Below are 15,375 nucleotides of genomic sequence, written 5' to 3' on the forward strand. Positions count from 1 at the left end.
GGTGGTGGTATTAAACATCTGTCATCCTTCTTGCATGTCCTAAGGTGTTCAAGCAATTTTAAAATGTTGTGCAAAAAAAAAATGAATCATGCCCAAGTCTTTTGTATCTGGAGGAGGAAAAGGGGTTTCTGGGAAGGAGTATTGCTTGAGACACACATAGTATTGGTTTTACGGGAATGTGTTGAAATCACGAAGACAGTTATGAATACCTCAGCCATTATTGCTAGTTGCTCACAAGGTATTTCATACATACTTATACTATCTCACGGCTTATTATGTTTTATAAAGCATCTTAATCAGACCTTAATAGTTAGTTACAGCTCTGTAGGTGGTAGATACTTATCACTGTGATGAGGAGGCGGATGGGGGAAGGGCTTCAAGATTTTTCCTCCTTTCTGCTTACATACGGAGAGAGGGGGCAGATTATCTCTTCCCTTTGTGCCAAAATTCAGGTTTCTGGCCTAAAACCTTTTTTCTTTCTGTGTTGCATCAGATTATGGAACAGTTTGGAGGAGGAAAAAAAAACAATTAGGTTTGCAAACTGGCTTTGCAAACTGTTGTGCAACTTTTGCATAGGTGCTTTCTGCATTCCCTCAACTTGGATCTTGGCCACTACCTCCTCCTAGTTGTGTGGGTATTCCCGCCTTTTTCACCTGAAGAAAGCATGGTAAGCAGCACAGGGCAGAAGAATAAGATGGGCTGCAGATATTCCCACAGAGCCACAGAGCTGCTTCTGCTGAGCTGCTTACGACAAGTATCTCCTGTCCACCACAGTGAGCATGGGAAGCATACAACTCATAGCAGGAGGGAGCTATGAGTTTTGATGCCATGAGCGGGCAGGAGCTTTTCCAGGCTTTTGAATCCAAGAGCAAGACAGATGCACTTTTCAGTTTGCAGCCATTTTATGAATCTGATGTCCACATTTCCCTCTTGTCTTGGGGTGTGTGTGTAGAAGAGAGAATACCTTGGTCTGAGTGCCACTGTCATCTTGTGCAAATGCATTCTTCGTACTGTATGATGTGACTAACCCTTTAGTAATTATTCAAAACAAAACACCTTCCTGGCTTCCAGCATTTCAGTAATGCAAAAACCAGAAACTGCTTTAGTAAATACCTTTGTTGTCTACAAATCACCGTTTCATTTTCAATGAATGTGCTTTTTTTCCTTTACTTGTTTGTGGTATGTTTTTTCTTGAATGAAAGTTCAATATATCAAATCTGCAGTTACTGGTTTCATGGTAACTTTATGTGCGAAAGAGAAGGGACAAAATTAAAGGAAAAACAATTAACTAAGCCAGCATCTCTCTCTTTCTAAAAATTCGTATGTTTTTAATATGGTTGGAAAAAAGATCATGTTAGAGCCATTTAAAAAAAAGAGACACTTTGGTTGTTGAAAAAGAATCATGGAATGTTTATGTAATATTGCATAAGGTAACCAGTGTAATCCCTTGACATAACATCATTCTAATTAAAATATAATAGTAACAACTTTGAGTGCGGTGAGGTTTCTCTTTCTGGAAGCTTCATTGTTGCTAGGCAAATGATAAACTGTATAAATTTCAAGAAGATGAAAAAGGAGGAAATTGGTTAATAAGCAGCATGTTACTTGTTACTACTTTTTCCCAGGAAAGCCAAATCGGCATTTCGGAACAGCTGTTAAGAAACAGGGTGGGCAAATGCAGTCTGGAACTCATGGGTGTCAGAGGCTCACAAGGAACTTTTTGTATCTATTTTCTTGATTCCACTGTTGTGCCTCACACTTTGGGTTGCCCCCTTCTCTGTTCCTGAGAAGGACATCTGTCTGCATTGAAGATCACATTGTTTTTGAGGATTGGCAGCAATTTGAAAACAAATTGGTTTTTGAGACGAGTGTAGTAAGAAATGTAGAACATTTTTCCTGGGCAGTTTGTTTCCTTCACTGGAACGCGTATCTGTCATTTTAACAAATTTCAGGGAAACTTTCCATTTATTGCATCACTCACAGGATTACAGTGTAATTATGCATATTCCCTACTAGTGTCGGGAGCACCTTCTGGCAGAGAAATGTAGGACTGGTTTTCTGAATTGTGTGTGAGCATGGAAATGTGTCAGCATGCTGCTTTATTGATTTCTTTGGTGAGGGGGAAAAAAAAGGAAAAAAGTGATTTATTTCTCGCCCAAAGGAATTTGTGGCAAAAATGGATTTAAAGCTCCTGAGCTGCTGTGACTTTCTTCTAAAACAAACAACTGTTTGCAGAATAGATGTAAAAACCCTGCTTCTACCTTCTAAATATATAATCTCCATACAAAACCTGCAAGTTTAAACATCGCTTAACTGACTCTTGGCAGTTTCACAGTTTGCTCTGAAGTAGGCTTTAGGGGGATTTTTTTTCTTTGTGGAGACACAAATTACTTGTTCATAAAACTTTATAATGTATTGATAATCCAGTTTCTCTCTTAATGTGCTGCAGTCCTAACTGCGTAGGAAGATGGTTGCCACACTGTATGTATTAACAAGCCCAGTAAACATACCTGGGTGGAAATAAAGATGATGGTTACAGGAGCTTCATGATCTCTAATGTTTATATTATAGCTGGCCAGTAGCCAGCCTGGTTCAGAATACTAAACAACAGCTCTTTACTTTCTGTTTATATTGGATATTTTCCCAGCTCTGGCCTCTGAAAGAGGTTTAGAATAGAGCCTTTATTTATGGAGGTGAGATTTAGCAAAATGAAAGTTTTACTGAGTGGGAACTTGCTGTCTAGCACCCCAGAAAAGTCTATCTGGCAGGATGTGTGAGGCCTCCAACAAAAGGGGGATGTGGACCTGCTTAAGTGAGTCCTGAGGAGGCCACGAAGATGCTGCGAGGGCTGGGGCAGCTCTGCTCTGGAGCCAGGCTGAGAGAGCTGGGCTTGTTCAGCCTGGAGAAGACAAGGCTCCAGGGAGACCTTAGAGCAGCTTCCAGTGCCTAAAGGGGCTACAAGAAACCTGGAGAGGGGCTTTGGACAAGGGCCTGTAGGGACAGGACAAGGGGGAATGGCTTTAACCTGACAGAGATGAGACATTGTGAAGAAGTTCCTCCCTGTGAGGGTGGTGAGGCCCTGGCACAGGTTGCTCAGAGAAGCAACGGCTGCCTCATCCCTGGCAGTGTTCAAGGCCAGGTTGGACAGGGCTTGGAGCAACCTGGTCTAGTGGAAGGTGTCCCTGCCCGTGGCAGGGGGTTGGAACTGGATGAGCTTTAAGGTCCTTTCCAGCCTAAACCATTCTTTGAGTCTATGATAAAGAATTTTAGATGCTTTGAGTGTTCCATTTAAACTCCAAAGCCTTAATTGCTGCAAATTCTAGTGAGCATTTGCCATCAAATCCAGGAGTCATTTTTTGAAAGCTTGTCAGTAGCTGCTCACGTATTGGAGATGATTTATTATCATTGTATGTCAGGAATCACCGAGTTACTGTCCCTGCCCATGTGCACACATGCCTACATGCAGGGGAATATTGGAGTGTTCTACAGCACTAGTTCAAAGCACTGCAGTTACGCTGTTACACCAGATTCACGAATTGTGGGTACTGGGATCATACCAGTGTGGCACTGTAGTGTGATAGCTCCTGCTTTTCTCTGCATGTGGGTGTTCACCTGAGCTGCAGTTTAAGTGTCTTCATGCATGTGGTCAGCAGTCATTGTCTGTGGTACCTGATAGTAGTTGTGGCTCCCTAGCCTGGTCTGCTCACAGCCTCCACTGCAGGATTAGAACCAGTTTTGCAGTCTGCCTTCCCATATCAGAAGGCTGGAGCAGGCCTGCAGCAGGATACAGCTGGAGGCATGAACGTGTTGAACTGGGATGTGATTGTATTTTCTGGGAGAGAAAATCAGCTTGGCCCAGCAGAAAAGGCTGGGGTCTTAAGTGTGGGACTGAAAGAACCAAGATCAGGATCTTGCTTTGCATGATAAAGATGCAGGGTAAAAAGGTGGTGACAGAGGATGGAAGGCATTTCAGTCAGACAGGACACACTTAAAGTGTGTGCTGTAGCACATACTTGCTAGAGCCTTGCATTTCGAGGTTTTCCTTGTTTTAGGAAGGATTCCCCAATTAGGGATTTTAAATCCCTACAGATTTGTATTTTATGGTTTATGCAGATAATTTTGTGATTCTGGAGTATAGAGTTTCAAAGGATAGGGGTGTCTGCAAGGGTAGTCTGGGGAAGATGATGTTCATTAACAGTGATGACTAGTTAAGAAGCATTCTAAGGTCTTACATGCAGTGTGAACCTTTACCAGTGGCAGATTCTTTTTCAACTAACCAAGTTTTAATGGGTTGTCTTCAGAGTTCTTTTTAGTTCACTGCTTTGCTGTTATTGAAGGGTTAAAGGGGACCAGCCCTTCAGCGAGTCTGTCTTAAGCTGTGGGATTAAACTATCGGCACCAAAATGGGGAAAGAAGAAATTTACGTCTTTTTTAAACTGCATAAACAATGCCAACTTAAATATGCTGAGTATGCTCTTCTCCCTTGCAGTTTGTTGGGTTGTTTGTTTTTTTTTGAGTAAAGAATGTAGAAGAGCTCTCCTGAGCATGTTTGTGCTGAAAAATCTTTAAATATGCAGCAGTTTAAATATACTGCTCCATGAACTTTACATACTTGCTGAATGACAAGAGTCTCATTTTTCTATGCCATGTTCACCTTCAGAAGCTGTTCTGGTTTTCTTGAAAGTGAGGTATGGGTACTTGTTGTGAGCTTTGGGAATCTCTGGGATTTTTGTAGCCTTTTTGGTTTTTTTTAAACTGTTGGGGCTTGCTTAAAGAATTGTTTAAATTTAATGTTTAAATAAGAATCAGTACATTATTTAGAAACTGAGTTATCAGAAACTGAAGTGGGATAATGAAAGTTACACAGCATGTAGGTAAAGATCAGCTGAATCCTCTGTGGGTAATTTGCAGCAAACTTTGTATGACTTCTGGTGCCATGTTAGACATTTACTTAGAAGAAACATATGTGCTGGCACATCAGTACTGGCAGCTGAAATAGCTTTGGTGTGTATCATTACTTTGAGAGCTGCTGTAAATTTGTTGTTGAATAAAGGAAATCCTGGTGTTCTCAATGCATAAGGTAGTGAGAGCTGCTGCTTGAAATGCAGTAAGCAAACGTGAAGAGTATTTTAAAGTACCTCTGTTAACATGTTGGGTTTGCTGCCATGCATTGTAGCAGGATTTCCTAGGTACCAGGCTTATCAGTACTCAACTTCAAAACCTAAAAATCTACTCCACTATTATTTGAGTGATTTCTTTGTGGTTTCTGAAGGAGCACTTTAAAGAGCAAAAGCTCTTTAATGATTGCTATTGAGCAGAAGTGGTTTAACACAAGAGTTGGGAGTGATTTTTCTTTTCATTAGCATCAATGTTAAACTGCTGTTGGTACAAGGCTGTTAAAATTTCCCAGTCCCTGAAGTCTGGGACGCTCAGTGTGGTCACAGTGAGAGTTAGTGAGGCTGGAACAGTAGCTACAAACAAATCTGGCATAGTCTCCTCTTCCCAAGTAAATAGTGTTAATGTGTGGCAGTACCTTCATAATATTACTGAGATTACATTTATGAGATGTATCTCATGCAGCGAGGAGCATGGCTGGCTCGCTAGGGAGCATCTACAGCAGTGGCTGCTGGCATGCTGCTGTGGTTTGTTCCAGAAGGGCAAGAGTTGACCATATAATGCCTGTAGAGGCTACAGGATGACAACAAAACATTGTGTCTATATAAATACAACTATTTCATGTGTGTGTGTGTGTGTGTTAGACTTTACAGCTTTTATTTGTTTGAATTGAGGTAGCAGTTCATCCTAGCTTGAGTTCCCTTAAGTCTGAGTTGATTGAAGTCCTTTAAGTTGCCATGTTCTTTACATGTTTTAACAATATGTCAAACACTGATATAAGAGCTGCTGAATATATAGGGTCGTATCATCCTTCTGCTCTTCTTTCTGGTGGAAGTTGAAGTTTGTTTGAGGAGGGAACCTGACAGGTAATAAAAGCAAAGGTGATGGCTCTACAAGTGAACTCTGAATTTATAGACTAAAATGTAAAGGTCTCTCACAAGCTAATGCCTATAGGGAAGCTGGAATTGGAGTAGCTTCTGAAAGATTAAGGAATTTAAGTACATGCCGCAAGCTCTAATTTAAAGAACATAGTCTTATCTTTAACACTTTAGTGGAAAAGGACAGTCTTTGTAAAAGTTCAGTCCAAATGAAGAATATTACTTGTACTTTGCTGGATTATTTGAGGTAGTGAATATTCCCTTGTCCCATCTTAAAGAAAAGACACAGTCCTTAGTTACGTTATTTTGTGGATGTTGTCAAACATTCTAGGTTTGCTTTTCAATTGTTTCACAAAGTCCTCTGTTATGTCCATTTCACACTAAATAGAAACAGCTGTGTTTTGTGCATTGAACATAATAACCACTTTGATTCATTCAGTGCTCTGCCTGTTTCTATTACATTTGTAAATCACAGGTTTTCTTGTCAAAACTATAAATGCAGGTCAAAGAAAACTCAGGGCAAACAGTCCACTTTTATTTTAGTGCTGAATCCATTGGCATCTGTAGCAGTGATTTTCAGCTGCAGAGATCTGAAAGTCACTATGCAAATGGAGGGTGGGAGGCACACAGATAATCACAGCACAATGTCCTGTCTTTCTGCTTGACTTGGGCTTTATGATTTGGCATTGCTTATTACTTTTAACTCTATTCAGACATTGCATTTGATAAGATGATGGCAAAAATTGGCAAAGAAGTGACAGAGAGCCTGAAAAGCACCCTTTTTCACCTGGAAACCTGCCTGCTGAATGACAGCCGTGGGTCGTGGTCTTTTCTGGCCCCCCCGCATCCCCCCCATCCCCCCCCGTTTTACTGCTGTGGTCAGAAGATTCACAAAAGACTGGATGGCTGTGCAGAGACATCAGTTGAAGATGCAGCTCTGATCCACTTATACTGGGGGACATAGGTTTTGGCAATGCAAGGTAGGGATGAAAGTTCTGTCATCATCTCCGTGACCTCTTTTGTTCTTCCTGGATGAGGGTTCAGCTGCCTTGTTGCTCACATCCTTCTTTCTGGTCATCTTCTGCTTTAATAGTGGGAGAGGAGGTGCTCCTCAGCTCAGGGCTTCATTGTGTGTTTTGGTTTTCCAGAGTTTACTAGTGTACATGAATTCAGTGTGAAGCACAGTGAAAGTACAGACGTAGGTGTGGACAAGAACCGAGGCCTGCCTTTTGGGTACGCTGCCTTGCTTGCAAAATGAAGCAAACAAAAAATAAGTTAAAAACAAAACAAACCCAACAAAACCCAAAAAATAAGCAGGGCAGCAGAGAGAAATTAGTTGGAGAAGACTCAGATCTGTTTATTCCACTGGAAAGTAATTCTTTTGATCTTCAGGGAGGTGTGTAAATTTACAGGAGAGAAGAAAGACAGGTAACATCTGGTTTGTTTTTTTCTTTCTGAAGCACAGCCTCAGGCTTATTTTCCTCCCCCCCCCCCCCCCCTTTCTTCATTATCATCAGACATTTAATTTCTATGAAATGTTCCAGTCTCAGTGCAGTCTAAAAGCATTCAAACAGAATAGTGTACACACCTGTCAGACCATGGGGCAAATGATAAGGGGATGCCAGTATATGAACCATAGGAATTAGCTCTTTGATGTATGCCTTTACAGCTAATGGCACCTTGCTCATCTTAGGGGAGAGCCTTTGGCTGCAGAGAAGGTTGGAAAGTTCCCACTTGTATGTGTATTAGTTGCTTAATTTGGTTTATTTCTTGGTTTTTTATTACATGAAAATTCAGCTGCCGAGTTTCCTAATATGTTGAAATCTGTAAACCATGTACATCACAACAACAAAACTCTCTTTTATGGATATAGATTAGGTGTATCAGTTCTTCATGAAGCCAGTTTCTCCCTTCAAATTCAGTGTTTAAGCTGTCGTGACTGCCTTGGATGAAGTGCAACACAGTCACTTGGTCCACTTTGCCAACCTAGAGAGGGACAGGACAAGTGGCTGGAGGCAACAACTTCTTAAACTAACTCAGCTAGAGTTCCCAGAGCATGTTTTATCATGGCTTTGGAAACAATGAATGCTTTAATGGAAGTCAAAACCTGTGCTGATTTATGTCATCAATGCTAATGGGGGAGGGTGTACATGTTCTGTCTCCCCAGACAGCAGTGTACATCCCACGGCTGGTACACCAGGTGTTTAAAGGCACTTACGCAAGGCGTTCTCTTCCACATTCACAGCAGTGTCACCATGGTTCAGCTGTGTGTTGACCCTGAGCAGACAGCCTCCAGGGCAGAGGACATGCAAACATTGCCTGTTGCTCACGGCCCTAACCTGGCTTGGGTGGGTTACAGTCCATTTACTTCATCTTGTGGGCTGACTTTTCCTCTCAGCTCCATATGAAGAATATTGCTTTATTAATGTCTTGCTTCTTCCTGGGTCACCTGTTGCTGCTGCCTATTTCTGGGGCTTCCATCTGTGTAAATCCAAGCTTAAGCTTTTAGAATGGGTGGTTTTCCACTTCTGTTCACGACACATCAGCTTATATGACATAGTGTAGACAAACCTGAATGGGTCCCCATCCATGTCTTTTGCCTGCCCTGGTTGCCCCTGATGCTAAGTAACCACACTGCTAGTACAGGAAGATGCCAAACCAAATTGGTTCAGAGTGTTGTGCATGAGGAAAAAGCACGTCATCTTGCATAAGAGTTTCTGCTGTCACTGCTAAAGCCATTAGACAAAGAGTTGCAGTATCAGGTTTGTCAGTTTTCATGGATCAGGATTCTGGGTGAGATTCAGCCAGCAGCACCTGCACCTCCGGTCATGAGGGCTTTACATCTGGAGCCGTAGCTGAGGACGTGCGTTTCAGCCTCCTAGGGTTCCAGGTGTGGAGTTCTTCTTTCTTTTATATTTTTTTAATGCTTTGAAACCTGGAGATGTGGTGAAGCCTCACAGCATAGGTGAGCCGGTAGCTGCAGCAGAGCTAAGTGTCACACATGGCTTGACTTTCTGTGTGGAACGCGGTTAGGTCCCTTTCCACGTGTGTCACTACCACTAATGTTTGTGATTGGAGTTTGTCTGGGGGAAAAGCATGATGGCAAATCCAACAATGTACAATAGTCAACAGTGCTAACGTGCTGTTTTGCGTATTGTGGAGCATGTAAGGAAAGAGCAGGTGCAAGAGAGATTTCTGTCTTGGTTAATGCTAAAATGTTTTATTTGTGAGGATAGTTCATAGCACTGACTGTTCAAGAATTGCTTTTAAAGGCAATTCTCTAAATTAGTCACTTAAGGTGTAGAGCAGCACCACAACAAAAAGTGTATGTGATGCTGTCAACAGTGTAGCTATAGGAATAATACATTACAAGAAGAGCTACAGGAAAGGAGGGAAGGCTCAGAGGAGACCTTAGAGCAATCTTCCAATACCTAAATGGGGCCTACAAGAAAACCGGAGAGGGACTTTTTACAAGGGCATGTAGTGACAGGACAAGGGGGAATGGCTTTAACCTGACAGAGGGGAGATTGAAATGAGCTCTTATGCAGAAATTCTTCCCTGTGAGGGTGCTGAGGCACTGGCACAGGTTGCCCAGAGAAGCTGTGGCTGCCCCATCCCTGGCAGTGTTCAAGGCCAGGTTGGACGGAACTTGGAAGCAACTTGGTCTAGTGGAAGGTGTCCCTGCCTATGGCAGGGGGTTGGAACTGGGTGAGCTTTAAGGTGCTTTCCAACCCAAACCATTCTATGGGTCTATAATAATCACTTCGGAGGTATAAATGCCTCTGCAATCTTTGATGCACTACCAAGCTACCATTTTAAAGACTTGTTCTGGTGTTAGCAGCTGAGGTTTTGTGCATGTGTGTGAGATGTCTACAGTTAGCAATTCACTTCGCTTATAATTAAATATGCTTATAATTCATATATTCATTATATGCTTATAATTCAATATGCTTATAATCACAGGCTGATTATAAGCATATGAATTTGTTAACATGTTTTATTAAAAATGTCTGAGAAGAAGTTTTTTATGAAGCTTTCTTTTAATTGGTATTTTTACTTACCTGTGGTTTGTGAGTTTACTGTGTGAATTCCTTCTGTTTTAATGTAGGCGTTTAGATGCCAACCATATTACTGCCATACCAGAAGACAGTTTTGAGGGTCTGGTGCAGTTGCGTCACCTTTGGTTGGATGACAACAGTCTGACAGAAGTTCCCATCTACCCGCTCAGCAATCTGCCCTCTCTGCAGGCGTTGACGCTGGCTCTCAACAAAATAACACACATTCCTGACTATGCATTTACAAACCTTTCAAGTCTTGTTGTTCTGTGAGTATGTGTAACTGTTTCATAGGTTATTTGGATTCTCTCCTCAGTTACTTTGATTACTGGGATGGCACTGAGAATGATGATTTTGCTATATTTTAGCTCAGTTGTCTAGTAACAGCCTATACTGCCGACACGAAATGAGACCATGTGTATTAGACAATTCACTGAAGGTTTTCTAAAGACTTTCTCTTAAACAGAAAGTCAAATAGGCAGTAGGTAGTGAGCTTGATACATAAGTTCCTCAGATCTCATTTTAGTAATAGATATTTTGAAACAATGTTTGTCAAAGAAAGCTTTCAAAGATATTACAAGAATAAAATATCTGCCACAGACTTGTTTCTGTGAAGTCTTAAATATCTCCAAGGATAATATGAAAAATTACATATATATAAATGTATTCTTATCACCTTTCTGGATAGTGAGTAAAGGTTTAAAATAGGCTGTCTCAACTGTAGGCAGTCTGTTCTGTTTCCATATGAGGATGAAATATTTCTGTCTGGAAGTGAAAGCCATTCTTCTGCATAACCTACCTCATGCAATGTTTTTTCTAAACCATTTAACTGTCTTGATTTCATAGAAATACATGCTAATGTGTTAACTTGCATGAAATCATTAACTTGCTTTCATACTTCTTCTGTTTTTGCTTTTTAGTCATCTTCATAATAATAAAATAAAAACTATAGGAAAACACTGCTTTGATGGATTAGACAACCTTGAAACCTTGTAAGTATGCTTCTTAAAGTAATGGATTGTTCAGTGTCTGTCTCATTCTCAGCTTAATTAAGGTTACCTCACTGGTATGGTGAAGATCTTGCAAATAAGTCATGTATGCACCACGCAGCACAGCACCAACACTCGGGTCCAGCTGAGGTCTTGGAACTGAAGGCTAGTATCAGTGCAGTGCTCCACCAAAACCAATTAATTATGTTGAGAAGCAGGTAAACATTAGCCTGGATGAAATGTCATGCTGGATGATGTAGCTCTTAATGTTCCTAGCTCTGATCTGGCTGGTGTATCTTTGCATAGCACTCCACTGAGTCAGGTGGATATATCAGAAGTGTTTAAGTGGCCCTGTGGGTGATAAGGGACAAATATTTGTTTCTCAGATTTACTGTAGGTTTAAACATATTTAAGATACACTGCCAGAACTGCTGTGTGACAACAGGAGGTTTCTTAGAGGGCTCCAGAGAGCTGTTTCTCCACGTCTCCTCCAATACTGGGTGGGCACCACTTCCTGCCATGGAGACTGTTGCTCACGTGTCCCCTCAGCTCCTGAACTGGTCCTCTGCAGGCTGGTAGGAAACAGCCCAGCTCCTGGTTCTCAGCATCTCATACGTGAGATTGACTTGAGTTCACTTCAAATACTGGCAGATATTAAGATAATGGACTGGTTTATCTGAAACAATGAGTTTTATGTTCTTTTGGATGGGGATGGGAAGCATCACCTTCCCCTCACCTTGTGTCTGCTGTCCCTGCTGACATGTCATACTCCTCTCAGTATGGGGTGTCCATGGTGACCAGATCCCACATCCGCAGGACTACTCCATCTCCAGAGTGCCTCCTTGCCAAGGAATGCCTTTCAGCTGCTTGCGTTACATTCCCCACTTCCCTTTGTCTCACAGATCAGACATCTAATATGCAGTATTGCCTCAGTGGTGCATTTTGTTATGCTTGGGAGAATGCTAAATAAATAAAACAAATGAAGGAGGCGAAGAGCAAGCCAGTGTCAGCCTCTACTAACATGAAGAGTTTGGATGAGTCCAGGAATGCTGCTTACTCCAACTGTGTTGTCATTCTCTTAGAACCTCAAGTAATAATTAGATACTATTTATATATGCATAGCAAATATAAGACTTTTTACATTAATTTTTACTGCTCATGAGGAGTCCCTTTCATGGAAACACAGCTGTAGCAGGTCTTGACATTACTGCTGGAATGGTGACAGGTTAACTGTGGTTTCAACAGATCCCTGTCACTGATGTGTATTGACTCAGTGTGATGAGATTTCCCTCTTCTCATGTTCAGGGTTTATAATTGGTTTTGCTACAAGGTCTGCTATTACCTAACAGCTTATTAACTTTTTGTTTTCTAGTCTGAAAGCTAATAAAGAGTAGTCATTTCTATCTACTCTTTAACTTTGAAATCTTAGTTTATTTCCATGTAAATTCTGGTGAAGAAAAATCTGTGGGGTGTTGAAAAATAAGGAACTTTGCTTTAAAGAAACATTTGACTTAATATGAATAATCTTCTAGATAATATTAAATATCTTACCTAAGTTATTAGCTGGTTCTAAAACATGTAAAACATTAGAAGGCTAAATACAAGTCAAGTTATTCTATGGTCTAATTAAAGATCTTCTGAGAACTTTTTATTTTCATTGAATTGTCATAAACAAACCTTAGTTTGGTAATTCATGACTGCTATTAGGAATTTTATAATTCTCCTGCTTTTTTTCTTCTAGGGATTTAAATTATAATAACATGGTAGAGTTTCCTGAAGCCATAAAAGCACTGCCAAGTCTAAAGGAGCTGTGAGTATTACTTATTCTCCCTTTTTACCAGTTTTCTTTCTCCTTTTCATAATAGAGAAAAAATTCTTGGATTTAGGAATGCTTGTCTTATTACGCAGCAGTCTAAATGAGATTAACAGATGCTAAGTGAATCTATAATTAAAGGAAAATATAATCATCAGCTAGACAGGGAACCTATTGAAAATTATTTTGGAGCTGTATAAGCAAACAGTTTCTTCAAGGCGAACCATTACCATAGATCCTGAATATGAGCTGGTTTTGGCCCCCAGCAACAGAATTAGATATTCACACATGTTTTCCTTGTCCCCTCCTTAAGAGAGAAGGAAGAAGAGAGAAAACACAGCATTATGTTTTGGGACAGAGGTAGTTTCTTTCTAATTAAATATTTTCTGTTTACTTGATATGCAAAAAACATAAATCATTCCTTCCAAGTTATTCCTACAGTTTGACTTATTCCTGTGTAACTACAATCCTGGTTTTGGCACAATTGGGAATTGAGTAGGTGTGAAGAAAATGACTATTGGTTGAATTTACTGGCAGTATGTTTTTAAATGCTTTTTTTTTCTTTGCTAATATCTTTAGGGGATTTCACAGTAACTACATTTCCATAATTCCTGATGGTGCATTTGCAGGAAACCCCCTTCTTAGAACGATGTAAGTAATTTTTATGCACCTATTTTTAGTATGTAGCAGACAGTAACTGTAAGAACAAAGATTAAAACACATTTTTTATTTCCCAGACATTTGTATGATAATCCTTTGTCTTTTGTGGGGAACTCAGCGTTTCAGAATCTGTCAGATCTGCATTCCCTGTAAGTATCCTCTCAACTATACAGTAACAATAAATAGATATAAGGATATGAAATGTTGTGGCTAAGAGCTCAAAATAACTAAATCTTCTGACTGCTTTATAATTTTTTTTGCATTAAGCTTTAATAAACATTGTTTTTTGTTGGGAATATCCAGTTTGTTAAGAAGCTCTAGTAAATATGCTCTACAACCTTTTTTTTTTAATCTTGATTGCCTTGCATAAGACACATAACCTCAGGCCAGATGCTCAGGTTCCTACCTAAACTGCAATATATCCTAGGTGTCTTTTGAACAGGGATGTGCACTGTGAGAATGTTTTGCAGGTTAGTGTATACATGTTCTCAAAAGATAGTTCTGAGGGTGATGAGGAATTGAAGCGGAGCGAGGCTTCAAACTTTGATCTACAAACTACCTATAAGTTTATGCCCTTTTCATATGAATGTATTGATATGACTCCTATCAGCTTGATGAATTCCAGTTGTTTGCTAATGGAGGAGTGATTTATTAAGCATATTACTAGTATAAGAAGCAGTGAAAATACCTCTATGCACTGTTCAAGTGTAAAACTTACACAAAAGCAGTAAGAATGTTAGAATGTCTTATTAGTGAAAATATCTACCTGATAGCTTACAGCTCATTTTTGTGGGAATATTTTTAGGGTCATTCGGGGTGCCAGCATGGTGCAGTGGTTTCCTAATTTGACAGGAACTGTTAACCTGGAGAGCTTGTAAGTATCTTCTACAGAAATCTTTTGCAATAATTTACTTACTTTGACACTCTTGTGAAGTGTTTGAAACATGATTAGTGGGTCTGGAGAGTGACTGCTTGTATGTTCTCTTCCTGTCAAAAAAAGTAATTGTATAGCTTTCCTTAATGTGGTACCTGGGTGCCTCTTAAGTATTTTTTTAGTAGGGTGAGCTGACAACAGCCTATGAAAAGCCCACTGATACTAACTCCTCTCTCACAGAACTGAAAACCAGAAAAGTTTGCCCCTTCCAAACAAACAAATTGATGGTTAAACTAGCACCCCGGTAGCTGAGATACCATCCTTATTCTGCTCTTACATGTGCTTGCTATGCCATTTACCAGCAACAATACAAACATTTATGTTTTCCCTTTTTTCCCCACAGAACTCTAACAGGGACCAAGATAAGCAGTATTCCTGTTAATTTATGCCAGGAGCAAAAGGTGCTACGAACTTTGTAAGTATACACTCCTCTATTTTCATTTGCATCAAAATGTTTTGAAAGTAACTTAAATCTAATATGCAGCAAAAGTATTGCTTAGAAACGCTCATCCTAGTAGTCCTATTGAAGATCTGATTGTGGCTTCTTGATTTTAAGAATTAAGACTCATGGCAGAGTTGATGTAATGACATATTCCTTTTATAGGCATGCACTGTGTTTCTTTCTTATGGTATAAAATCCATGTAAGGTGGTGCTGCAGAACAGTCTTTGCATCTTCAAACTCATTTTGCCACCACTCATTGGTAACACAACAGTAGTCATCTACATTCAGAGTAGAGTTTAGTTACTGTGCTGTGACTTTCTGTGTTTGAGAACACAGGAGGGAGCATCACGAACTAAGAGAAATAGATACGAGGATTAGGAAGAGGATAGTAAAACAAAGGAAACACAGAATAAGCAATAAAAGGGCATTTTAGAATAAATGCAAAGAAACCCAAACTAGTAAATTAAACCCTTGTGAGGGGAGGAGCA

At 40.2% G+C, this 15,375-nt stretch overlaps 1 protein-coding gene across 1 annotated transcript in view; it reads left to right on the forward strand.

The window, feature by feature from the left end:
* Positions 1-15,375, forward strand: part of LGR4 (leucine rich repeat containing G protein-coupled receptor 4) — a 78,875-nt gene that overhangs the window by 51,376 nt on the left and 12,124 nt on the right. The window contains 7 exon segments of the mRNA XM_034065616.1: positions 10,102-10,317; positions 10,969-11,040; positions 12,779-12,847; positions 13,430-13,501; positions 13,588-13,659; positions 14,316-14,384; positions 14,788-14,859. Coding sequence (XP_033921507.1) covers positions 10,102-10,317; positions 10,969-11,040; positions 12,779-12,847; positions 13,430-13,501; positions 13,588-13,659; positions 14,316-14,384; positions 14,788-14,859 — 642 coding nt within the window.

The sequence above is a fragment of the Melopsittacus undulatus genome, chromosome 8 (genome assembly GCF_012275295.1).
Source record: "Melopsittacus undulatus isolate bMelUnd1 chromosome 8, bMelUnd1.mat.Z, whole genome shotgun sequence".
In the NCBI taxonomy this organism is placed as follows: Eukaryota; Metazoa; Chordata; class Aves; order Psittaciformes; family Psittaculidae; genus Melopsittacus; species Melopsittacus undulatus.